Below are 27,793 nucleotides of genomic sequence, written 5' to 3' on the forward strand. Positions count from 1 at the left end.
CAGATACCACGATGCCAAGCGGCTCAAAGTACGTAAACTGAAGGAAGAATCTTTGCTTTCCCCAACCCCGCCTCCATTGCTTCTGCACATGCGCGCCTCCAGTCTCTCCCGTCCCGCTTCTTTCCCACAATACTCCTCGTCCTGGGGGCCGGAGCCGCGGAATAGCCACAGAGAAAAAGGTTATTGGTTGGCGGTTCAGCCAATGAGCGGGCCTGTTACTAGTTTGCGGCATCCTGTGGAATAGGGGAAGCGCTCCAGGCCTGGAATCCCTACGCGTCCCGTTGGGTTTAGCACGATGAGCTCAATCGGCACCGGGGTGAGTTCGCTGTCTGTCGGTGTAATACTTTAACCTAAGGATTGGGGTTGAAGGGAACTCGGACACACCACATGGGGTTCGCGGACCCGCGGTGCTCTGAGACCGCCTTCGGCTGGGTGGGCCATTTGCAGCTGTTTGGAGACCGGTCGTCTTTATCCCCTATATGCTAGGCCTGCGTCTCAGGTGACCGTGACTCCTGAAGCTTTTCAGCGCAGGTGTAGCCGGCTTGGCGTCGCCGCAGTGAGGTTTGGACCGCTTTGGATTGCTGAGTCACTTTCTTCAGCCACTTAGGGAAACCGAAAGTGGAAACTCGTGGGGCTTGAAATAGTGTGTTCTCTTGAGAACCACCGAGGCAGTGAGATTTGGGATTCCACGGTCTGGAGATCGTGCTTTTTGTGGACTGCGTTTGCAGTTCCCAGGGTGCTGCTGATTCACGGGCCTTCTCTGTCTTTAAGTGTGCAGATCATTGACCGCTCAGTTTAAGAGTCACTGGAAACCCTGTCGGAACAGAACTAATAAAAATGGTCTGAAAAACAATCTGATGAATCCTTCAGTTTTTCCTTTCTCGTTTTTCCTATACAAATTACCTAACAGCGCTTGTAGACATTTATTCCGTAAACGTTTAAATGGTTACTTAGGAACTTAACAGCTTCAGACTTTTCAGACTGTTGAGGATTTTGCAGTGGGACTTGTTAACTTGTTTGGCTTTCCTTTGTTAAACGTATTGCATATGTGCAGTCAGTTTACTCCTTTTATGTACTTCTCTATATAGAAAATACAGTTTCTAAAAGATTTATTGGTTATTTGCTCTAGAGTTAGTGAATAATGAGTTTCTCAGTTCCTCAATTTCTACTTCTTAACAAGATCCTCATGCTCAGCCTTAAGTTCAAGTACTGGTGTTGTAAATTTGATAATAGGCAACTTATGTCTGGAATGGTTTAATCCATTCGGTTATGAATGCTAAAGTTCTGCCATACTTTTCTTGGATGAGTAAATGCTCAATATTAAATCTTGTAGCAAACTGACTTTGCAATTATATTAATATTACCTTCAATTGATAGTATTTCATTCTACAAACCTTTTAAAGAATACTTGATAATGTAACCATGTGGGATATTTTAGTAACAGTGGTAGGGTTAATGATCTGGGTTTAACAGATCAGGAAACAGACTCAGAAAGTACCACTGCTGAAGGCTTATCTCCTGTCTTCATTTCTCCCGAGAACTCCAGATATGAATATTTGTCTGCTTGACATGTCTGTCCACTTGATCGTTTAAAAGTCATTTTGTACTGCATGTGAAAGTAGAGCTCTGGGTTTTCTCCTCACCTTGCCATTTTGCATCTACTACAGTCTTCAGCTCAGTGAATGGTCATATGAAAAAATCTGTGATTCATCTTTAATTCCTTTTTTTACTTTACTCCCAGAACCAACGCTTTAGCAAGTTTATTTTTTTATTTTTATTTTGTTTGAGACGGAGTCTTGCTCTGTCGCCAGGCTGGAGTGCAGCGGCACGATCTTGGCTCACTGCAACCTGCGCCTCCCAGGTTCAAGCAATTCTCCTGTCTCAGCCTCCCGAATAGCTGGGACTACAGGTGCGCACCACCACGCCCAGCTAATTTTTGTATTTTTCGTAGAGACGAGGTTTCACCATGTTGGCCAGGATGGTCTCCATCTCTTGACCTCGTGATCAGCCCGCCTCGGCCTCCCAAAGTGCTGGTATTACAGGCATGAGCCATTTACGCCCGGCCTAGCAAGTTTATTTTTATTATTTTTATTTTTTTACTCTCAAAAAATATTCCCTTCTACCTCTTCTCTCTTCTAAGCTACTACCACTATCTTTGGAACACCTTATCTTTGCTTCTGTTGTTCTCTCTACAATTTATTTTCCACATAAAGCCAGAATGATGTTTTTAAAAATGTAGATGATACCACTCCCCCTGCTTAAATTTCTCATTGCATTTAGAATAAAATACAAAGTCCTTATTCCAACCTGGAAGACCCAACATAATCTGGCCCTCAGCTACCTCACTAACACAGTTTACTCTTCTGCTGCTTACAGTGCTTGGGACACAGTGACCTTATTTCTGTTTCTTCACTGTGCTAGCCTTATTTCTACCCTAAGATCTTTGTGCCAAATGCCAAGAAGACTTTTCCTTCATATCTTAAATGGCTAGCTCCTTGTCATTTAGGTCTGACTCAGCCTAAATATAACTGCCCAGAAGGCCTTCCCTGATGATGTAGTCTGTAGTAGTTCCTTCCATTGCTTTACTCTTTTATTTTCATCTTAGTGCCTTTTCTGATTTACTGCTGTATCTCTAGCACCTAGATTCATGTCTGATTTGAAATTGAAGGACTTAATGAATGAGTGATGACCTTTGTATTCGGTATAGTGACTAACATAATAGATACTCATTAACTGCTTGGTGAATGCGGAATGATTTGTTTAAAGTCTTTTAGTTTGTTAATGGCAGAGTTATCGTTACAAATTTAAATGTTCGAACTCCAGTGCTGGTTCTACTGCCCCATATTAATCTTTTTCAAAAATGAGTTTTGTAGTCTGTGTGAAAAGTGTTCTGACTTCACCTGGGACTTGTATCCATTACTCTTCAATAGCTGAAATCTAAGGTATATAGCTTTATCTTAGCTACTGTTGCTGCTCTGACAAGTTTCCCTTTCCTCTCTTGAAAGCAAGGTCTTTGTTGAGATATAACAGGTTCCTGATGTTTAAGCCATTTAGAGGGGAAGAAACTGTATGGTCATTACTGCCAAAGACACAAGCTTACTGTTGCCCTTTTCTCCTTAAGTATGACCTGTCAGCCTCTACATTCTCTCCTGACGGAAGAGTTTTTCAAGTTGAATATGCTATGAAGGCTGTGGAAAATAGTAGGTAAGAAACATTTAACCAGGTATTACATGTCTCCTTTTATTTTATATATTTTTGGTGATTAGGCTTTGTTACGTTACTTTGGTACAAATTAGTATATGTCCCCAAATCTCAATTTATTCATTTCCAGATCTCTTTCTAGGCCAGATGCTTTCCATGAGCCCCAGTCCTATATTTCTCGTTGATTCCAGGATTATCCACTTAGATTATCCATGTTGCAGAGTGTATAAATCACATTCATTATCATCTGTTTTCCATTTTCAAATTCTTGATTTGTATCATAGGCTTCCTTAGCCATTAGGTTTGTGACCTTGTTATTTTTTATTTCTCATACATCTTGTGTTTTAAATGTCTTATGCAATTAGTCACATGTTCGATTCAGCAAAGATTTTTTCTATGTCTGTTTCTCTTTTGAGACCTGAGTCTCACTCTGTCACCTAGGCTAGAGTGCAGTGGCACGATCTTGGCTCACTGCAACCTCCGCTTCCTGGGTTCAAGTGATTCTCTTGCCTCAGCCTCCTCAGTAGCTGGGATTACAGGCATGTGCCACCATGCCCAGATAATTTTTGCATTTTTAGTAGAGACGGGGTTTCGCCATGTTGGCCAGGCTGGTCTCAAACCCCTGGCCTCAAGTGATCTGCTCACCTCGGACTCCCAGAGAGTAGCCCCAGTCCTATATTTCTTGTTGATTACAAAGAGCTGGGATTATAGGCGTGAGCCACCGCGGGCAGCCTAAATATGATTTTAAAAAGTCGGATTTATGCAACGATGAGGAAATATCTTTAAAAATTGAAACCTTAAAAACAAATGTGTTTTTTTCCTGAATGAAGAAAAAAATGCAGCCGGGCATGGTGGCTCACGCCTGTAATCCCAGCACTTTGGGAGGCTGAGGCGGGTGGATCACCTGAGGTCAGGAGTTTGACACCAGCCTGGCCAACATGGTAAAACGCTGTCTCTACTAAGAAATTAAAAAATACAAAAATTAGCCAGGTGTGATGGCACACGCTTGTAGTTTCAGCTACTTGGGAGGCTGAGGCAGAAGAATCACTTGAACCTGGCAGGTGGACATTGCAGTGAGCCCAGATTGCACCACTGCACTCCAGCCTAAGCAACAGAGACTCTGTCTCAAAAAAAGAAAAAGCTAGGATTTTAAAAATGAGACGTAGTTTCACTCTTGTTGCCCAGGCTGGAGTGCAATGGCGCGATCTTGGCTCACCGAAACCTCCGCCTCCCAGGTTCAGGCGATTCTGTCAGCCTCCCGCGTAGCTGGGATTACAGACATGCACCACCACGCCCAGCTAATTTTGTATTTTTAGTAGAGACAGGGTTTCTCCATGTTGGTCAGGCTGGTCTTGAACTCCCGACCTCAGGTGATCCGCCTGCCTCAGCCTCCCAAAGTGCTGGGATTACAGGCATGAGCCACGGCACCCGGCCTAAAAGTTCTTCTTTTTAAAGATGTATGTAACCTGTCCTTTGATACTACACCCAAAGTGAACAAATGATAGCTTCTTACTTAAAAAAAAAAAAAAATTATTTATTTATTTTAAAAAAGAGACACGGTCTCACTCACTATGTTGCCTCGGCTGGTCTTGAACTTTGGGCTCAAGTAATCCTCCTGCCTTGGCCTCCCAAAGTGATGGGATTACAGGTGTGAGTCACTGCGCCCAGCCTATTATTCCTTTTTTTTTAAAAAAAAAACTTTTTTGGGGGGCAGGACATAGGATCTCGCTTTGTCACCCAGGCTGGAGTGCAGTGGTGTGATTACAGCTCACTGCAGACCCGACCTCCTGGTCTCGAGCTATTCTCCTCCCTCAGCCCCACAAGGTAGCTGGGACCGCAGGCATGTGCCACCACGCCTCGCAAATTTTTTGTAGAGACAGGGTTTTCACCATGTGGCCCAGGCTGGTCTTGAACTCTTGAGCCCAAGTGATCTGCCTGCTTAGGCCTCCCAAAGTGCTGGTATTATAGGTGTGAGCCGAAGTCGTTGAATTCTTATGAAAATAATTTTGACCTCGAAGACTGCCTGAAAGGATCTCAGAGATTTCCAGATTTTCAAGAATATTTTAAACAGTGTGGAAGATGTTGAGTTGAGATCATTAAGACAGGCTGCCTGCTGGGCGTGAGCCACGCCTGTAATCCTAGCACTTTGGGAGGCTGAGGCAGGTGGACTGCTTGAGCTCAGGAGTTCGAGACCAGCCTGGGCAACACAGTGAAATCCCGTCTCTACTGAAAATACAAAAAATTAGCTGGGCGTGGCAGTTGGCGCCTGTAATCCCAGCTACTTGGGAGGTTGGGACAGGAGAATCACTTGAACCCAGGAGGCAGAGGTTGCAGTGAGCCAAGATCATGCCACCGTACTCCAGCTGGGGAGACAGAGCGAGACTCCATCTCCAAAAAAAAAAAAGTAGTGACAGGGTTTCAAAATGTTGGCCAGGCTGGTCTTGAACTTCTGGCCTCAGGCAATCCTCTCACTTGGGCCTTCCAAAGTCCTGAGGTTACATTCTGACCTGTAGAGCTTGAGTTCAACTAAGTTTGCAAACCTTTTGGGGAAATTCATTTAAATAGGCAGTGGTGAAGAGGAAATGTATTCTAGCATCCAGGATAACCTCAAAGACATGGAATCAAAAATGAACATGAGGTTTTTGAAGGTTGACAGTGAGGTAACCAGTAGAGTACAGAATTTATAACAGGAAGTTGAATATGCTCAGGGGGCTCTGCCAGACTCTCAGGAGTTTAAACTTGCAAGGGGAGCCATGGAAGACACCTAAAGTGTTGGGGAAGGAGTGTCAGAAATTCTTAGAAAATTTGTTGTGTGCATCTGTTCATTTTTCTGGGAAGAAATGCCATAGTTTCATCATATTTTAAGAGGCCTGTGAATAACACAATTCCCCTGCTTTTTAGGTTGTGGATCCCTTTTTAGATTATGATTATGGCAAAATGAAACAAAGCTAGGAATTATGCTGGTCTTAGATAAAATGGATTAGAGAAGTAGAAAAGATGCTGTAGTAATCTAGGCCTGAAATTATAAGGATCGCAATGCTGGTATAATTATTGTAAAGAAGTGGATATGAAGGAAATTTTGAAGAAAAAAATTAATAGTAAATAGAAGCTCAACATGGAGGATGTAGAGCTTGGTGATATTATCCAAAATAGAGAAGTTGTGCCGGTAGTCCCAGCTACTGAGGCTGAGGTGAGAGGATTACTTAAGCCCCAGACTTCAATTCAAGCCTGGGCAGCATGGCAAGACTCCATTTCTTTAAAATAAAAAAAAAAAGAAAAAGTTGAGATAATTTTACCAGAAAACTGTACAATCAAGCATTGCTTATTTTGTCTCTATTGTTTCCGATCAGAACTATCTTTATTAAAAAGGAATAGAAGAATAAAGTGTAACACATTTTCATCTTGAAATGGCAACATGTAATTTGTCCACATTTTACTTAAGAGGGTGTGTGTGTGTGTGTGTGTGTGTGTGTGTGTGTGTGTGTGTGTGTGTTTGTTTGAGACAGGGTCTCACCCTGTTGCACAGACTGGTGTTCAGTGGTGCAATCTTGGCTCACTGCAGCCACCACCTAACTGGGCTCAAGCAGTCTCTCACCTCAGCCTCCCAGGTAGCTGGGACTACAGGCGTGTACCAACATGCCTGGCTAAGCCAGGTTTCGCCAAGTTGCCCAGGCTGGTCTTGGACTCCTGGGCTTAAGAGATCCTCCTGCCTCAGCATCCCAAAATGCTGAGATCACAGGTATGAGCCACCGTGCCTGGTCTTAAGAGGTTATTTTAAGATCTTTTTATTTTAAACAGTTGTAGCAGAACATATATTTTATTTTTATATATTTATTAGAAGCAATATGTTTATTATGGAAAAATTGGAAGAAAGAGATGAGCAAAAGGAAGAATAAATCATAATCCTTCTACCCAGAGCAGTCACTGTTAACTTTTTAGTTTGTATCTAACCTTTTATGTCTGTTATGTACCATTTTTAATGGACATGAATTTATGTCAACATTTGTTTATAACATGATTATCATAAGCCAGACACTGTGCCATATTGTGTTTCGTTAGCATCATTTTTATACTTACATATTAATATATTTTTAGTCAAATGATGTACTGGATTCTGGAGGGAGGGTGACATGATATTTATATGGATTTAATGTATTTATTACACTTTAGTGTATTTTCTCTTCCTGATTTTCAAGTGTTTTAAGGTATTTGGCATGCCTTAAATGTTACTTATTTTGTTTTTTTGGTAAACTTAAGTTTATGAAGTTTCTTTTATTTTCAGTTAAAAAACTGATTTTCTTCTCCTTGTTTCAGTACAGCTATTGGAATCAGATGCAAAGATGGTGTTGTCTTTGGGGTAGAAAAATTAGTCCTTTCTAAACTTTATGAAGAAGGTTCCAACAAACGACTTTTTAATGTTGATCGGCATGTTGGAATGGTAAGGTCATGTTTAAAATGTTCCTTTTTGTCTTGTCCAATTTCTTTTGAAGTAACTGATTGGAATAGATCACTGTGCAGTCACAAAAGTAATCAGAGCAAGTTACTGCATTTGTCCAGTTCACTGTCCAGTAGAAAGGCAGCATTCTCATAACCTTATTAGTGATAGGGGAAAAACCAAGTTGCTGAAAGAAGAGCAGGTGAGGGAGAGGGGTGGGGAGTATGCGTAGAAATGAGATCTTGGCAGCACACATCACTAATGAAGGTATATGCTTGAGAGGTGAAGAATCTTTAGCTTTCTGTATCTCTTGTGGGGATCACTGTCAAAGATGCCATCAGATAGCGAACACCTTTATATAAGGTGGAACATCAGGAAAGGATGTTTAATGAAAAGTGAACACATCCATAATAGTTTCATAGGGCATCACTGAAGTTATTCATGCAGTTGGTATCTAAGTTGTGAGTGACTAAATTGCAAGCCAAGCCATAAATACATGACTGACATATACTAAAGTTACCCTACATAGATGGCAGACTTGGCTTTGTGAGAACCACTACCGACAAAAAAAAAACAACAAAAAGAATGAAATGATTCTAACCCTGCCACCTGAAAAGGAAAGGAAGAAAGGAGAATATCTGTATATTAGGTTCTATGCTGGGAGCTCTTTACATAAATTACCTTGTTTAATCTTGACAACCCAGTGAAGGTTATATCAATGTCATTTTCTTTTTTTTTGGTTTGAGACAGAGTCTCGCTCTGTCACCCAGGCTGGAGTGCAGTGGTGCCATCTCAGCTTATTGCAGCCTCTGCCTCCTGGGTTCAAGCGATTCTCCTACCTCAGCCTCCCAAGTAGCTGGGACTACAGGTGCCCACTACCATGCCCAGCTAATTTTTATATTTTTAGTAGAGGCAGGGTTTCACCATGTTGGCCAGGCTGGTCTCGAACTCCTGACCTCAAGTGATCCATCTGCCTGCCTCAGCCTCCCAAAGTGCTGGGATTACAGGCGTGAGCCACTGCGCCCGGCCCAATGCCATTTTCACAGGTGAAAAAATAGATGCACAGCTAGTAAAGAAAAGCTGGGATTCAAACTTGGGTCTGCATGTTACTCGAGAGCCCTTTCTAAATGAAAAGACACCTTATATGACCCATATCGTTCAGCTGATGGCTTTCTTATATCTAAATGAGATTTAATGTTACACACAAACACAAAAAGTACTGATAAAGTATAACCAGTAAACCATAAAGCTAATTTTTTTCTTCTTCAAAGATTATTTTATCTCAACAGTATGTTTCTCCTGAACAGATTTTTTTATTTTGCTGCAAATTACAGGATTTTATTTTATTTTTTGAGACGGAGACTCACTCTGTCATCCAGGAAGGAGTGCAATGGCGCGATCTCAGCTCACTGCAACCTCTGCCTCCCGGGTTCAAGCAGTTCTCCTGCCTCAGACTCTCAAGTAGCTGAGATTACACACATACACTGCCACACCCAGCTAATTTTTGTATTTTTAGTAGAGACGGGGTTTCACCATGTTGGTCAGGCTGGTCTCGGACTCCTGACCTCAAGTGATCTACCCGCCTCGGCCTCCCAGAGTGCTGGGATTATAGGCATGAGCCAGCGTGCCCAGACTAGCATTTTCTTTTTAAGGATGAATAGTATTCCATTGTGTATATGTAAATTTTCTTTTTACTTTTTTTGTTGTTGTTGTACAGATTTTTTTCGTCACCCAGGTACTAAGCCTAGGACCCAATAGTTATTTTTTCTGATCCTCTTCCTCCTCCCACCCTCCACCCTGAAGTAGGCCCCAGTGTCTGTTGTTCCTGTCTTTGTATCCATGAATTCTCATCATTTAGCTTCCACTTATAAGAGAGAATATGTGGTTTTTGGTTTTCTGTTCTTGTGTTAGTTTGCTAAGAATAATGCTGAACAGATTTATTATTGCCAGTGAAACTGATACTTTTTGATGAAACTTGCTAGATTGTAACCTAGCTAGTAGGAGGTGATCTTGTATTCTTTTATGTACTAGAAGAAGTTTATATTTTGAAAAAAATTATGCATACACACACACACACACACACACACACACACACACACACACACACACACACACACACACACACACACACACACACACACACACACACACACACACACACACACACACACACACACACACACACACACACACACACACACACACACACACACACACACGTCTTCCTCTGTTGCCCAGGCTTGAGTGCAGTGGCATGATCATAGCTCACTGCAACCTTGCGCTCCTGGGCTCAAGTGATTCTTCTGCCTCAGCTGTGACTACAAGTGTGCCATCACACCTGGCTAACTTTTTGGGTTTTTTTAAGAGATATGATCTTGCTGTGTTGCTCAGGCTGGTCTTGAACTCCCGGGCTCAAGCGATCCTACTGCCTCAGCTTCTTGAGTTGCTGAGATTACAGGCATGAGCCAGTGTGCCCGGTCAACATTAGACATTGAAGAGGGCTGGAGAAAATTAAGACTTAATATCCTCCCTCCTTCCACAGTTGTCATCTTTAAGTGATTTGAGAATTATGTGACTTTACAGTAAGCTTTCTCTAAAGCAATAGAAGATTCTTTAAGTGGTGTCACTTACTGGCGTGGGTTACCTTGGGGAAGCTATTCTAAACACCCATTTCCTTGTCTGCAAAACAAGGGTGATAATAGTACTTGGCACATACAGTTGTTGTGAGGTTAAACATTATTATGTAAAATGCTTAACATGTAATGAGTGCTCAGTATCTGTTAGTAATTATCATTATTACTATTACTGGGTAGCGTAGGAAAAAAAGGCTATTAAAGATTTTGATACCATTTTTAAATTCTGTAACTGTCCTAGGCTAGAGGGTTTCAAAAACTTAGTTGGTTTATGGTACCTTAAGTGTCTCAGTAGTTTTTCTCATGGCTTCCCTAGGCTGAAAATACCTAATGGTTTCGTTTATTAAGTATTTAGGTCCAAAGAACTTAGTGTTTACATCCTAAAAACTTAGTAGCCATTTTTGAAAAAAAAAAAATACACACATAGTGAAAAATATTTTTATTTAAAAATTAAAATGTTTTATTTTAAGCAACCAAAATTTCTAGTATGTACACTGCACAACCTCCCAAATTTGGATGCAGCCACTGTCATTTCCTGTTCCACACTGATTTTTGCACAGTACTTAATTTTTTTGACAGCAACCACTAACAGCCAAGCTTCTCAAAGATGTGACGGCATTGAAAGGAATGTAGTAAAACAATCTAATGTTCAAACGGAACTACTTGGACATTTTTCTCCAAACTTAAAATATGCCACACTAGGCTAGGTGCAGTGGCTCACACCTGTAATCCCAGCACTTTGGGAGGCCAAGGCGGGCAGATCACCTGAGGTCAGAAGTTCAAGACCAGCCTGACCAACATGGAGAAACCCTGTCTCTACTAAAAATACAAAAATTAGCTGGGTGTGGTGACGCATGCCTGTACTCCCAGCTGCTCGGGAGGCTGAGGCAGGAGAATCCCTTGAACCCGGGAGGTGGAGGTTGCAGTGAGCCGAGATTGCACCACTGTGCTCTAGCCTGGGCAACAAGAGCAAAACTCCATCTCAAAAAAAAAAAAGAAAAATATGCCACACTAACATGTGATTTCACTGCAGTGCCTCAGGGCCTCTCAGCACATACATAGTAACTGCAATTCTGTTTTTTTGTTGTTCGTTTTTGTTTTTTTTTTTTTTAGACAAAATGTCATTCTGTTGCTCAGGCTGGAGTGTAGTGGCGTGATCTCGGCTCACTGCAGCCTCCACCTCCCAGGTTCAAGTGATTCTCGTGGCTCAGCCTTGGGAGTAGGTAGGATTATAGGTGCCCGCCACCACACCTGGCTAATTTTTGTATTTTTAGTAGAGACAGGGTTTCACCATGTTGGCCAGGCTGGTGTCAAACTCCTGACCTCAGGTGATCCCCCCGCCTCGGCCTCCCAAAGTGCTGGGATCACAGGCATGAGCCACCGCGCCCAGCCTAGTAACTGCAGTTCAAAGCCACAAATCTTGAAAGATGAATGGCTTATCATTGTAGTTTATTCAGCCAATAGGCTGAAAAAGATTTGCAACTGTGCCTTTTAGAACAAAACACTTAAAGGTTGAGTATCCCTCATCTAAAATGCTTGGGACCAGCAGTATATCGGATATTTTTCGATTTTGGAATATCTACATTATATACTCATCAGCTGAGCATCCTTAATCTGAAAATTCAAAATCCAAAAAGCTCTATTGAGCATTTCCTTTTTTTTTTTTTTTTTTTGAGATGGAGTCTCACTCTGTTGCCCAGGCTGGAGTGCAGTGGTGCGATCTCGGCTCACTGCAACTTCCGCCGCCCAGGTTCAAGCAATTCTTTGCCTCAGCCTCCCGAGTAGCTGGGATTACAGATGCCCACCACCACGCCTGGCTAATTTTTGTATTTTTAGTAGAGACAGCGTTTCAACATCTTGGCCAGGCTGGTCTTGAACTCGTGACCTTGTGATCCACCCACCTCGGCCTCACAAAGTGCTGGGATTACAGGCATGAGCCACCAGGCCCGGCCTGAGCATTTCCTTTGAGTGTCATGTTGGCACTCAAAAAGTTTCAGATTCTGAAGCGTTTTAAATTTCAGATTTTTGGATTAGATATCCTCAACCTGTAATAACCTTAGAGAAAAGATCAAATTTGGGCCGGGCACGGTGGCTCACACCCATAATCCCATCATTTTGGGAGGCTGAGGCGGGCTGATCACCTGAAGTCAGGAGTTCAAGACCAGCCTGGCCAACATGGCGAAACTAAACCCTGTCTCTACTAAAAATATAAAAATTAGCCAATCCCAGCTACTGGGGAGGCTGAGGCAGGAGAATCCCTTGAACCTGAGAGGCAAAGGTTGCAGTGAGCCCAGATGGCGCCATTGCGTTCCAGCCTAGGTGACACAGTGAGACTCTGTCTCAAAAAAGAAATCTGACCAAGACCCATGGTTTTTATTCTTTATAATGAGGTAGTGGTAGTAAATCAGGGGAAGAGGATTTATGATAGAAGTAGTCCTGAATATTGGCCGGGCACGGTGGCTCACGCCTGTAATCCCAGCACTTTAGGAGGCTGAGGTGGGCAGATCATGAGGTCAGGAGATCAAGACCACCCTGGCTAACATGGTGAAACCCCATCTCTACTAAAAATACAAAAAAATTAGCCGGGCGCAGTGGCAGGCGCCTGTAGTCCCAGCTACTCGGGAGGCTGAGGCAGGAGAATGGCGTGAACCCAGGAGGCAGAGTTTGCAGTGAGCGGAGATCATGCCACTGCACTCCAGCCCTGACGACAGAGCGAGACTCCGTATCAAAAAAAAAAAAAAAAAAGAGGAAATTTCCTGAGTATGAACATTGGACAAAGCAATGAAGTTATACTTAGTAAATTTCTAAATTATACTTTCATACTGAAGCATCAAAATGCCTTGTAGAGAGACCTTTAAGCCAAAAAAGTTTATTTTGAATGGTAATACTTGTTTAAAAAAAAGTTTAATACGTCTGTATTAATTGCAGACTTTGATTTGTGATAGGAATGTGCTTCTCTAGTAAACTGGTGCTTTTTTTTCAGGCAGTAGCAGGTTTGTTGGCAGATGCTCGTTCTTTAGCAGACATAGCAAGAGAAGAAGCTTCCAACTTTAGATCTAACTTTGGCTACAACATTCCACTAAAAGTAAGTTGATAACATATTGAGGAACCTTTTGGACAGTAATAGAAGTTTATTAATAAGCTCTTCTGCTTCCCTCCATAGCATCTTGCAGACAGAGTGGCCATGTATGTGCATGCATATACACTCTACAGTGCTGTTAGACCTTTTGGCTGCAGGTATGAAATTTTGTGAATTATTCAAAAGGCAGATCTGTACTATAGATATTTATTATGTTCCCCAGCATCTTAGCCTTTTACATACTTAAAAATAGGAACTCTTGTCGAGAAGTATTAGGGCAATGATTAAATAAAACAGTGTACATAGAAACTACTTGAGGCTGGGTGCCATGGCTCACGCCTGTAATCCCAGTACTTTGGGAGGTTGAGGTGGGAGGATCCCTTGCGCCCAGGAGTATGAGACCAGCCTGGCCAACGCAGTGAGAACCTATGTCTACAAAAAAATTTAAAATTTAGCCAGGTGTAGTATCACATGCCTGTAGTCACAGCTACTTAGGAGCTGCTTGAGAGGATCATTTGAGCCCAGGAGTTCAAGGCTGGAGTGAGCTGTGGCCATACCACTGTACTCTAGCCGGCGCAATAGAGACTCTGCCTCTTTTAAAAAAAAAAAAAAAAAAAAAAAGTTTAAATGGTGAAAAGGACTATATAGGTCTGAAGTGATTATAAAACAAGGAACTGATAACAGTGACTTTAATCTGATTATAATAAGCTCTCTGGTATTAGTCCCTGATATTCTTAGGTAATTTTAAAAATTACGTCTCACAATTCCCATTAGGCACAGTTTCTCTTTCTGTTGAAGTGCTGATATTTTATTTTGGGGTAAAGTGGGGATTCAGCTGCATAAAGACCTGGAATAGGTATAAATATTCAAATTTGGCTTCACAGAGAAGACTTGTGACTAGATTTTTCTAAAATGAAAAGACATGTTTGGCTTATGACTTAAAACAGTCAAACATGTTTGGTCAAAATAATACATATACTAACATCTGAGTGCTCAGCTGTAGTCCTACCTTTGAGTTGTTTATCATCAGTCATATTTAATTACTAAGATATTAAAGAAAACTTGAGTTTTATTCTATTGGTAATATTACATTAGTGTTTTATGTTTTGGTTTACTTTTTGAGACAGTTGCTCTGTCACCTGAGCCGGAGTACAGTGGTGCCATCATGGCTGACTGCAGCTTTGACCTGGCTCAAGCGATGCTCCTACCTCAGCCTCCCAAGTAGCTGGGACCACAGGCATGGGCCACCATGCCTGGCTAATTAACAAAATTTTTTTTGTAGAGACGGGGTCTCACCATGCTGCCCAGGCTGACATTAGTCATTCTTAAGCTTCTCAGTTAAATTACATTATGAAACACTTTGTTTTCAGACTATGTAAAATACCTTTCAACTGAGCTCTGAGTTCATCAGTTAACTTCTCTACTCCTTTTAAGGGAGTAAGAATAGTAGAGATAACTTTCTTTTTTCATAACTTTTTTTTTTTTTTTTTTTTGAGATGGAGTCTCGCTCTGTCGCCCAGGCTGGAGTGCAGTGGCATGATCTTGGGTCACTGCAACCTCCGCTTCCCGGGTTCAAGCCATTCTCCTGCCTCAGCCTCCTGAGTAGCAAGGATTACAAGCGCCTGCCACCACGCCCGGCTAATTTTTTTATTTTTAGTAGAGTTGGAGTTTTGCCACGTTGGCCAGGCTGGTCTCGAACTCCTGACCTCAAGTGATTTGCCCACTTCAGCCTCCCAAAGTGCTGGGATTACAGGCATGAACCACCGCACTGGACCAGAGAGAACTTTTTCAGTAAACATCTGTTGGGCACTAAGTTAGTCATAAATGTGGAGACACACGTGTGAAGTTACATTGATAAAATATTAGTGATATGATAAAGGGACAACAATTAGGGAACGGACTGTTTCTGGACAGGAGGCAAGGAGGACTGTGAGATGTAGGGAGACCTGGTAGTTGCAAGCACAGGAACTGGTATGACAATACGTGCGCCAGAGAGAGTTAAGTATGCTTGGTGTGTAGAGTATGAGGTTTAGAGATGATATTGATGTAGGAAGGGGTCTAGTCATATAAAAGTCTGTGCTCCATGCTGATTTTCTTCAAAGGAAATGTTGAAAGGCTTTAAAATAGTGACAATGAGCTACATATTCTGAAGGATAAGTCTCATATCAGGGTAGAAAATGGAAGGAAATGACGGTAGGGATGGGAATTGAATAGTTAAAATATTCCACATATGATATGATGTGTAAGATGATGCTGATTTCTTTTCTACTCTAAGGCAAATGTAGTTGTCCCTTGGTATTTGTGGGGGATTGGTTTTAGGACCTCCCATGAATACCAAAATCCAAGGTTGCTGAAGTCCCTGATATAAAATGGTTAAGTATTTGCATATAACCTGTGCATATCCTCCTGTATGTTGTCATCTCTAGATTACTTGCAATACCTAACACAGTGTATACAGCTGTTACACTGTATTGTCTAGGGAATAATGACAAGAAAATCACAGTTGTTCAGTACAGAAGCAATGTTTTTTGAAAGTTTTCTATCTGTGGTTTGTTGAATCCACAGATGCAGAACTCATGGAAACAGTGCCCACTGTATGTCGCAATTTCAGAAAATCAGTATTTCATACAATCAGCTAATAGCCTAATTTGTTGAGCATAGAAAAATACACTGAACCAATTCTGATTATTGCAGAGAAATGATTGGCAGGATATTGGGAAACAGAATGAAGGGTGGAAAGAATTTCACATGGATTCAGTATACTCTCCATCAGGAATTTTGTTCCCTGACCTTTTTGTGTTTATGCCTTATTTATTGGGCTCTCTCATAGTTGTGATTTTCATCTATCATTACTCCTTTCCCTGTACTGCTAGACTTTCCAGGAGACCTCCATTAGAAAGATTAATACTAAACAAACAGAAGCTACATGAATTTTGAATAATCTCATGTACTAGTTTTAATTAATTGAAACCACTGTTTCAAAGTACTTACTATGAGTTATATGTGTATTAGTTTATCTCAAAAACAACATATAATTGCATTTTAATCATTTTTTCAAAAATACTTTTATGTTATTGCCATGGTTTAAGCTGTTTGTATACTTTTATGCAGTTTCATGTTAGGGTCTTACAGTGTGAATGACGGTGCGCAACTCTACATGATTGACCCATCAGGTGTTTCATATGTGAGTACTTTTGAATCATTTGAAATTCTATTTTAGTTTAATGGTATTTCATTAGTATTTAAGTCTCATTATAAGATTATATGAAATTAGAAAAAACTCATTCAAGGAAAGTAATTTTTCTTTTTTACAACAACCTCTTGTCCAACAGAATTTTTTTTTTTCCTTTTTGGGGGAACAGGGTCTCACTCTGTGGCCCAGGCTGGAGCACAGTGGCGTGATCACGGCTCACTGCAACCTTTGCCTCCCAGTTCAAACGATTCTTCTGCCTCAGCCTCCCGGGTAGCTGGGATTACAGGTGTGCACCACCTGGCTAATTTTTTGTATTTTTAGTAGAGACAGGCCTTTGCCATGTTGGCCAGACTGGTCTTGAATTCCAGGCCTCAAGAGATCTACCCACCTGGATCTCCCAAAGCGCGAGTATTACGGGTGTGAGCCACCGTGCCCAGCCATGTTTTCTTGTTTATCATTAATAACCGATAAGAGGCAGATCAAAGATTTGTTTTCAGTATGTTATTTATAGAAACTAGTGCATATAGTATTTTGAATATGTGATTTTCCTTTATTACTATAAATACTGTCTTAAAACTGTATTTAATGTCTTTTTTCTTTTTTCCTCATTCTTGCCCAGGCTGGAGTGCAGTGACACAATCATAGCTCACTTCAGCCTCTTAACTCCTGGGCTCAGGCGATCCTCCTACCTAAGCCTCCCAAGTAGCTGGGAATACAGGCTCATGCCACCATGCCTAGCTAATTTTTGTATTTTTTTGGTGTCTATAGAGACAAGGTCTTTCCACGTTCCCAGGGCTGATCTCTAAACTCCTGGCCTTAAGCAATCCCCCTGCCTTGGACTCCCAAAATGGTGGGACTACAGGCGTGAACATTGATGTCCAGCCATGTCATCCCTTTTATTTTATTTATTTATTTATAAGATGGAGTCTCACTCTGTCTCCCAGGCTGGAGTGCAGTGGCTCAATCTTGGTTCACTGCAACCTCCTCTGCCTCCTAGGTTCAAGCAATTCTCCTGTCTCAGCCTCCCGATTAGCTGGGATTACAGGCATGTGCTACCATGCCTGGCTAATTTTTGTATTTTTAGTAGAGATGGTGTTTTGCCATGTTAGCCAGCTGGTCTCCAACTCCTGACCTCAGGTGGTCTGCCCACCCCGGCCTGCCAAAGTGTAAGGATTACAGGCGTGAGCCACAGCACTGGACCTAATTTTGTTTGAGACAACATCTTGCTCTGTCACCCAGACTGGAGTGCAGTGGCGCCAAACCTCCGCCTCCCCAGTTCAAGCAATTCTGCTTCAGCCTCCCGAGTAGGTTGGGATTAGAAGCATGCATCACCACACCCAGCTAATTTTTGTATTTTTAGTAGAGACGAGGTTTCACCATGTTAGCCAGGCTGGTCTCAAACTCCTGATCTCAAGTAATCCGCCCACCTTGGTCTCCCAAAATGCTGGGATTATAGGCGTGAGCCACCTTGCCCTGCCTTCCCTTTTAAAGAGAAGGTTTAAATGTGATTTCTAAGAGCTTTCTCTAAATTATTACCATTTCTTTTTTTTTTCGAGACAGAGTCTTGCTATGTCGCCCAGGCTAGACTGCAGTGGTGCAATCTTGGCTCACTGTAACCTCTGCCTCCCGGACTCAAGGGATTCTTGTGCCTCAGCCTCTCAAGTAGCTGGGATTACAGGCCTGTACCACCACACCTGGCTAATTTTTGTATTTTTAGTAGAGACAGAGTTTCACCATGTTGCCCAGGCTGGTCTGGAACTCCTGGCCTCAAGTGATCCACGTGCCTTGGCTTCCCAAAGTGCTAGGATTAGAAGCGTGAGCCACTGCACCCGGCCTGTTACCGTTTCTTAACTGTTTTCTTATCCTTACATTTTTGTCATTTTTACTAATTGAAGAAAATGAAGATTCTTAAATATGTTTTGCTGTAACAGAAGTATATATGTGTGCATCTTTTTTTTTTTTTTGAGATGGAGTCTCACTCTGTTGCCCAAGCTGGAGTGCTGTGGCGCGGTCTCGGTTCACTGCAACCTCTGCCTCCCAGATTCAAGCGATTCTCCTGCCTCAGCCTCTCGAGTAGCTGGCATTACAGGCACCTGCCACCACAGCTAGCTAATTTTTTTGTATTTTTAGTAGAGACAGGGTTTTACAATGTTGGCCAGGCTGGTCTCCAATTCCTGACCTGAGGTAGTCCGCCCACCTTGGCCTTCCATAGTGCTAGGATTACAGGCATGAGCCACCACGCCCGGCTGTGCATCCTTATCTTTAAAAAAATATACAAAATAATAAAATCGGGGGTTTAGAGTACCGAACTCATAGGAATTAACTTTATTTCTGTCTCTCAGGAATATATAATTTCATTTTTCATTGTCGTAGTGCTAAAATCTTTTCCGTTCCTGTTCCCCAAAATGTCTTAAAGTGTATATGATTACATAATTTACATATTTTTGGATATACCTTTATTAAAAATACAAGTTGTTTTAGAATTGTTTGGTATTTTAATATTTTTGAGCCCTTTGGCATTCATCAGACTGTGTTTGACTATATTTTTCTATACTTGCTTTTAAAAGTCATTTAACATCCTTTCACTGGGTTATAAATAGTAATATTAGTAGTCATTAATTATATATGATAGTGTGCTAATTCAATGATTATATTTTTTTCTAAATAGGGTTATTGGGGCTGTGCCATTGGCAAAGCCAGGCAAGCTGCAAAGACGGAAATAGAGAAGCTTCAGGTAATAATTAATGCTTGAATTTTTACTACATCGTCATCCCCAGTGAATTTTATCACCGCAGACATTTCAGTCTAAGACAGGGATGTCCAATCATTTGGCTTCCCTAGGCCACACATAAAACACACCAACACTAATGATAGCTGATGAGCTTAAAAAAAAAATCTCATAATGTGTTAAGAAAGTTTACGAATTTGTGTTTGGCCCCATGCAGCCTGTGGCTGGAGAAGCTCGGTGTAAGGATATAGTGTGGTTTGATGTTGAGAGTTTATGAAGCTGCTAAGTCACTGAATGGGAGAGTTTATGAAGCTGCTAAGTCACTAAATGGGAAAGCTGATAACATATTATCTGTAGAGTTGTGTTATACATCCCTTTATAGATTCTGAATAACTGCTATAAAGCCTCAATCTAGAAAAACACAACTTTTGATATGATTTCACAAAATCCTTGAAACCTATTTATGAATCTCTGTAAGCTCTAGTTTGAAAATTTTGTTTAAAATTTTGAGTTAAAAAGTTATATTTTTCCTATATTCTTTCTTTCTTTGGAACACAGCTTTTATGTCTGGCTGTGCTCCACTGGTTCTCTTAACTTTGCTCCTAGCCAGATAAGGCATAAAGCCTATACTCTTAAATTCAGCTATTAGTGTGAAAAAGTTTTCTTAAAAACTTGGTCTTCCTTTTAGCCATGCATTGATCAACTTAAAAGACTTCATGGATACTGTTTCAATATTATTGATTACCTGTCAGAAACTTGCCTAAAATTTTAAGCAGGCATACCATTTGTCAGCGTGTTTTGGTAAACTGAAGTGAGATACAATTTCACATACATTTAATGTTAATGCTGTACTAGAACCTTGCTCAACTAATTACTCATTCAACTTATTTAAGACCAGCTTCTAGAAAATATTTATTAGCGCTTGGCATTTATACAATGCTAAGTTCTAGAACCCCTTATAAAACCTGATTTGTTTCATATTTTAGTAAGTTGACAAAAGGATCTTAGAGGTCATTTAGCCCAAGCTCAACTGCAGATTAAACACACTGCATAGGACCACAGAATCAGCTGGTTCTGAACAGTATCCAGACCTTATGAGTCTTAGACCTATGTTCTTTTCCACTGCACACTTACTAGTATGATGCTAGGTTCCTATCTTCTACTCTTTTCCTTTTGTTTTCATCTCTCCATACTATTATATGGAAATTTGAAAATTAAGAATATTTATGTCAGTTGAGGGGGATTACCCCTGTAATCCTACTAGTTTGGTAGGCCAAGTTGGGAGGATTGCTTGAGCCCAGGAGTTCCAAGACCAGGCTGGGCAAAAGAGTGAGACCCTATCTCCTAAAACAAAATGTTAGCGAGGTGAGGTGGTGCATGCCTGTAGTCCCAGCTACTTGGGAGGCTGAGGCAGGAGGACTGTTTGAGCCCTAGGAGTTGGGGGCTACAGTGAGCTATGATCACGCCACTGCACTCCAGCCAGGGCAACAGAGCGACACCTTATCTCAAAAAAATAAAGGAAATTAGAATATTTAGAGCAGTTACTATCTGTCTTTCTGTAGTTAAATCCTAGCAAGGAATGGGAAAAACAATAAATCCCAGAGAAAAATCAAGAAAAAAAAATCACTTTAATTGAGGAACACTTTCAGTTTGTGACAAAATTATGCTGTGAATCAGGTGTTGCAAATTATGGCCCACTGCCTGCTTTTGTGTAAGTTTTATTGGAACACAGCTACATTCAGTCCATGGCTGCTTTTAGAATACAACAGTAGACTTTAACATTTGGAACACGGAACAGAAACCAGAGCCATACAGCTAATAAACTTGAAAATATTTACAAGTTGATACTTTACAAAATCCATCTGCTGACCCCTGCCTCTGTATCATTGTTCTCTTCTGATGGTCTGTTTACCAAAAAATAAAAACTTCACAAACATATATAAAAAATATATTTGCCATTTAAAATGTGCTTTTCAAGTTTGACTTTTTAGGATGCAATTAATTCACTAAATACAGAACTTAACTAATAAGGACAAAAATTTAAAGATCAGTTTCTTTCCCTTCCCATCACCCTCAACTTAACATGAAGAACTGTAAACATCATAAGCTTACAACAAACCTATCTAGTTAGACTTCAGTTAACCACTTACACATCCCCCTCCCCCATGAACTATTTGAAAAAAGCTGCAGGCGTAATATTGGATCCCTAAATACTTTATTCTCCTTATACCATTATCAGACCCAGGTATCATCTAATAGTCCCATAATCAAACTGCCTAAGCAGTTTCTACACTGTCTTTTTAACTGTTTCAAACTAACGAGGTTCACATTTTCTTCCTTAGATCTCTTTTAGTCTTTTTCTTCCCCCAAATATTTGAGTCTATGCCAGTTGCCTTTAGTTGTACCCAAATAATAGTTTGTCTATTTCCTAAAATTTGTATTCTTAAATTTAAATTTAGTGTTATTTTTGTTGTTGTCATTGTTCCTTCTTCCTCATGTGGTTGTGCAGGCAGAGCTTGAGCATCCAGATTTCAAAATTAAAAAAAAAAAGATAATCTAGTTTAAATATATAGCAGTTGAATCACCTTAAGTCTAGACTGCTGTATGAGCACCCATTATCTTTCACTATATTCCATCATCCCCCAACGTATCCACAATAGATGAAGGGCACTTTGCTCAAACATTGTTTTGATCCTGTCATGTCTGTTCAGAAATGCCTGTCTATTCAGAAACCCACGTCTAATAATAAAATCTTGCACTGGTTACTATCAAAACCCAACGACATACAGACTCCTCAGCTAGGCCCTAGGGGTATTTTTCTACCTTGATTTCCAAGTGTTCATTGAAAGAATGCTTAATTCTAATTTGGAAAAAAGCTTTTGGTTTCCCACTTCTGCTTTATACGTTCATCTTTCTTGAAATCAAATCCAATCCAATCTATATTCTAAGAACCTGCTCAAATCTTGGTTCTTCAAAGTCTTCCCTGGTATTTTGCATTTTTGCTTTGAATAGTTCCACGAAGGATAATTTCTTACGCCTTCCTTCATCTTTCTATATCTTGCATATAGTAGATATTAATGATTTGTTTGCATTTTGTTATCCTAACTTGGCTATAAAGAAAATCAGATGTCTTCACCAGTCGTTCAAACGTCAGGTTTGCCTATAGATTCATAGATGGCTGTGGATTTTTATAATTTTATCACAAAGTTAGTGGTAACTACAGGTTATCTCAGAATATCTTTTTTGGCGTATAAATTTTTTTCTTTTCCTTTTTTTTTTTTTTTTTTTTTTTTTGAGACAGTCTCTCTCTGTCGCCCAGGCTAGAGTGCAGTGGCGTGATTCCGGCTCACTACAACCTCTGCCACCTGGGTTCAAGAGATTCTTACGCCTCAGCCTCCCGGGTAGCTAGGGTTACAGGCGCGCACGACCTCCATGCCCGGCTCTTTTGTATTTTAAGTAGAGACAGGGTTTCACCATGTCGGTCAGGCTGGTCTTGAACTTCTGACCTCAGGCAATCCGGCCACCTCGGCCTCCCAAAGTGCTGGGATTACAGGCGCAAGCCACTGCACCCGGCCTGGAGTATAAATTTCAAAACATTAAAATATGAATCAGGAAATCTCGATTCTGGTCTTTTTCAGACTCTAGGTTATTTTCCTTGGTTTTATATCTGAGTATAAAAGTGAAAATAGTTATTACACAAGTGGAAAATGTTCTTCTGATGAACAATATACATTTTATTTTCTATAGATGAAAGAAATGACCTGCCGTGATATCGTTAAAGAAGTTGCAAAAATGTAAGTTGAAATTTTTCTTACCATCCACAAAAATATTTCACTTGACCTTTGTATATATATATTACATTAATCCTAAGAAGCTGTTTTCCTGTAAAATAACTTAGTGAATAATTTTTAGAAGGTAAGTTTAACATTGTAAGCGTCACGAAGGAAGAAAATGTTTTTAAGCAACATTTTTTAGTAGTAATGAATAGGATGGGAAAAATAGCTTGACAAAATAAACTCCTGTTACAGGTTAAGGACATACAAAATACCACTAGAGTCTTAATTTGTTAGCTCCCAACTTCTCAAATCTCTTAAGTCCTAATAATAGTAATCTTAAGATTGCCTCTAAGAATGCTTGCAAACTTTATAGGTTACAACTAATTATTTCAATACATGATCCATGAAGCTGGCTCATTTATATAATCTGCTATTTATTTGGGAAAGATATGTTTCACTTTTTCAGGTTTATTATAAAAGTTCCTATAACAAGGTAAGAGGAGCAGTATTACGAAACATTTCAAAAACCAGCTTAAGAAACCCTGAATAGTTTATTACAGGTATATAAAGTAGAATACTATTAATATGTAACAGATATTTGGACAGTAAACAATAAAAAAGTCAATTAACCTGGGTAGTGATGTTTCTAAAATTTTGTGATTCTTCTAGATCAAAGAGTGTAGACATTTGGTATTACAAAAAGATTCCAACAAAATACGTTGTGTAGCCAGATTTTTAGATTCAAAAGTTATAATCATAATTCATAACAACTCTAAGTATTCCACATTAGAACTACATGAGCAAGGTCTAGTCAATCAGCTGTCTGTATGGTAGCGTATCAGGTTTTACATCTAACAATACGTGGAAGAAAAAAATTCCAATGGGCTCTATTGTATAATAAACATAATATTTACATGACACTCACAGTCTCTTATAAACCGGTCCATCATTACTGCTGCTGCCTTTACCCCTCTTGCCACCTCCTCCCCTCCGCCCTCCTAGTTTCAGTTGTGAAACAAGCAGAAGCCATTCTATGATTGTCAGTTAATAACGGCAACACTAGGAACCAACATACAGCAGAGCTGCTAAGAAAGGAAGTCAGATATCTTCCTCGAATTGTATAGTATTTTATCATGATATACTGTGTTTCCTTCACTGAACCAATCCTTTGAAGTCCTTCTGGAAATCAGTTCTCACCATCTTTTATATTTAGGTATAATGGTAGTCATCTGTTAAGTGATATATGTTAGGAAAGCCATCCCTTCATCATTTAAGAAAATGGAGCAGCATGTTATCTTTTACTTAGTTCTAGAAAATCAAGATCCTCTCATATTATAGCAAGGTTTTAGAAGACCCTCCAAAAAGTAAGGTATGTAACTCAGTGCATAGTATTAGATAAAGCTATACTCTGCTACTGTACTTAATTTGATACTTTTTTTTTTTTGAGATGGAGTCTCGCTCTGTTGTCCAGGCTGGAGGGCAGTGGCACGATCTTGGCTCACTGCAGCCTCCACCTCCCATGTTCAAGCAATTCTCCTGCATCAGCCTCTCAAGTAGTTGGGATTACAGGCGGCCACCACCACACCTGGCTAATTTTTATATTTTTAGTAGAGACAGGCTTTACCATCTTGGCCAGGCTGGTCTTGAACTCCTGACCTTGTGATCCACCCACCTTGGCCTCCCAAAGTGCTGGGATTACAGATGTGAACCACCGCACCTGGCCTCTTGATACTTTTTATGTTACTTTAATATGTTGCATGACAGTGCCTCCTTCCTTGCTGTAATTTGTAAAGTACTACAATGTGAAGGCCAGGTTATGTGGCATATATGCCATTATAAAGTGCACAAGGGGCTTAAAAAGACTACTGCCAAGAAGCTGTAGGTTGAAGAGACCACTAATAATTGCAAGCACATAAATTAGTTTTATTTTTTTGAAACAGAGTCTCACTCTGTTGCCCAGGCTGGAGTGCAGTGGTGTGATCTCGGCTCACTGCGGCCCCCACCTCCTGGGTTCAAGCGATTCTCCTGCCTCAGTTTCCCGAGTAGTTGGGACTACAGGCCTATGCCACCACGCCTGGCTAATTTTTGTATTTTTAGTAGAGATGTGGGTTCACCATGTTGGCCAGGATGGTCTCGATCTCATGACCTCATGATCCATCCGCCTCTGCCTCCCCAAAGTGCTAGGATTACAGGCAGGAGCCACCGTGCCCAGCCACTTAGTTGGTTTTAAAAATATTTAAATTAATGGACAAAAAATAAATATTCTAAAAGGGCAGTTAATGACACCTCTTCCTAGTGAATCCGTGTTCTTTATGAGTTATCTTTTATAGTTATATCTTTTTTTTTTTTTTTTCTGAGATGGAGTTTTGCTCTACTGTAGCCCAGGATGGAGTGCAGTAGTGTGATCTTGGCTCACTGCAACCCCTGCCTCCCGGGTTCAAGTAATTCTCCTGCCTTAGCCTCCTGAGTAGCTGGGATTACAGGTGCCCACCACCACACCTGGCTGATTTTTGTTTTTTTTTAGTAGAGACAGGGTTTCACCATGTTGGCCAGGCTAGTCTCAAACTCCTGACCTCAAGTGATCCATCTGCCTTGGTCTCCCAAAGTGTTGGGATTACCGGTGTGAGCCACTGTGCCCAGCCAAGTCATATCTCTAAAGCAATGTGCAAAAATAAACTGAACTTGGGTTGATTAGGTATATTCAACATTTGTCGGGAGAGTAGATGTTTCATTTTATTTCAGTCCCTGTGTAATTTGTCTTCTCTAATGTTAAATACTATGTAGAATGTGTTTGTGTAATTTTATAGATACTTTTATTATGGACGGACATTCTAATTTGTACTGACTATGGGTCTGTGAACTACTAGTGTTTGGAGGTTACCAAAATCTTACCTTTCCCTTTTCTATTCTAGAATTTACATAGTACATGATGAAGTTAAGGATAAAGCTTTTGAACTAGAACTCAGCTGGGTTGGTGAATGTAAGTTGTTTTTGTACATTTATTTGCCTTAGGAATGATCTGTACCACAGCTAAGTTACAACTGAGTGTCCTTTCTAATATAATGAAAGCTAAAACAAATTTACTAGGTTGTCTAATGAAGGGAAAGTTCTGCTTAATAATTGACTTAAGTTGTGAACAGGTTATTTTTTGAAACATCCATTTCATGGTTTTAAGATATTATGCTATAAATTAATGCTTAGGATTTATAAATAGCATAATTTACTTTCATTTCCATAAGAACTTAATATGTAGGCACATATAATCTCATGTAGAAGCAGCACACAAAAATATTCGAGTATTACTCATAGTACAACTTTGCAACCTTAGGTGAGTCAGATATGTGGACTGGGTAGATCCTATGGTATACTGCAAGTTACAATATGGTACTCAATTTAAAATTCATTTACACATGTGGCTTAATTTACAGTAACTAATGGAAGACATGAAATTGTTCCAAAAGATATAAGGGAAGAAGCAGAGAAATATGCTAAGGTAAGCCACAGCACAAAAACTTCTCTTGGCTAGGTACAGTCAGGGAATCACAGCCTAGGAGTTCAAGACCAGCCTGAGCAGCACAGCAATACCCCCATCCCTAATTAAAAAAAAAAAAAAAAATTCTCTAACCAAAATTATGTGTTGAATAATATAAATAGACTGGGGTGGTTTCTGTGAAATAACACTGATAGTTCAGTTGAACTAAAGAAAGAAATTTTCTAGGTTATCTCTAGTGGGTAAAGTTACCTTGGTTCCAAAAAAAAAACTTGGGAGGTTTAGATTGCAAAGTTTTTTTTAGGACTTTTAATACTTTAAATATTTGTTCTTTTTTTTTTTTTTTTTGAGACGGAGTCTTGCTCTGTCACCCAGGCTGGAGGGCAGTGGCACCATCTCTGCTCACTGCAACCTCTGCTTCCAGGGTTCAAGCGATCCTCCTGCCTCCGCTTCCCAAGTAGCTGGGATTACAGGAGCATGCCACCACACCTGGCTACTGTTTGTATTTTTGGCTTCACCAATAATACAGAGACAGGTTTTCACCAGGCTAGTTTCAAACTCTTGACCTCACGTGATCTGCCTACTTTGGCCCCCCCCACCCCCGTCCCCAAAGTGCTGTGATTACAGGCATGAGCCACTGCACCAGGCCTCTTAAGTATATATTCTATCAAAGATACAGTCATTGCATGTTAGAGCAACATTTGCTTAATTAACTTTGCTTGGGTATCTTATTGTAAAACTGTTCATTCAGTTACAAGTAAAGGAATTTAACCACTTAATTCAGGTTGTTGTAGCGTAACTTGTCCACAGGTGTGGGATATAACAATTTTAAAAATCAATTTTAAACACCTGTTTTCTCTTAACAGGAATCTCTGAAGGAAGAAGATGAATCAGATGATGATAATATGTAACATTTACTCCAGCATCTATTGTATTTTAAATTTCTACTCCAGTCCAATGTAACTATTTAGCCCTGGATTATACATACTGTCCAATTTTCATTAAATTTTTGTCTTATAACTATTGAAGTTTGGTTAATATCTGCTTTACAAAATTGGTGGGGGTAAATGAGGACATTTACTCAATATTAAAATATAGATTTATGACTACTTAAAAATTCTGTGGTTAAAATGCTGCAGAATTAATTCCAAGACTGTAGATTAATTCAAAGCCCCATCTTCATCACTCAACTAGAATTTACAGATCATATTCTCCTGGGCTTTTGTACAAAAAGCACCTACCAACTTAGTGGACAAAT

At 40.3% G+C, this 27,793-nt stretch overlaps 1 protein-coding gene across 1 annotated transcript; it reads left to right on the plus strand.

The window, feature by feature from the left end:
* Positions 1-131: 131 nt before the first annotated feature.
* PSMA3 (proteasome 20S subunit alpha 3) lies at positions 132-27,558 on the plus strand. The gene is made up of 11 exons (XM_054448111.2): positions 132-316; positions 3,122-3,204; positions 7,516-7,639; positions 13,253-13,354; positions 13,433-13,506; positions 16,460-16,532; positions 19,210-19,275; positions 23,017-23,063; positions 25,958-26,025; positions 26,474-26,538; positions 27,402-27,558. Exons 1-11 carry the CDS (start codon positions 296-298, stop codon positions 27,444-27,446), a joined length of 768 nt encoding a protein of 255 aa, XP_054304086.1. The 5' UTR covers positions 132-295; the 3' UTR covers positions 27,447-27,558.
* The last annotated feature ends 235 nt before the right edge of the window (positions 27,559-27,793 follow it).

The sequence above is a fragment of the Pongo pygmaeus genome, chromosome 15 (assembly GCF_028885625.2).
Source record: "Pongo pygmaeus isolate AG05252 chromosome 15, NHGRI_mPonPyg2-v2.0_pri, whole genome shotgun sequence".
Lineage (NCBI taxonomy): Eukaryota > Metazoa > Chordata > Mammalia > Primates > Hominidae > Pongo > Pongo pygmaeus.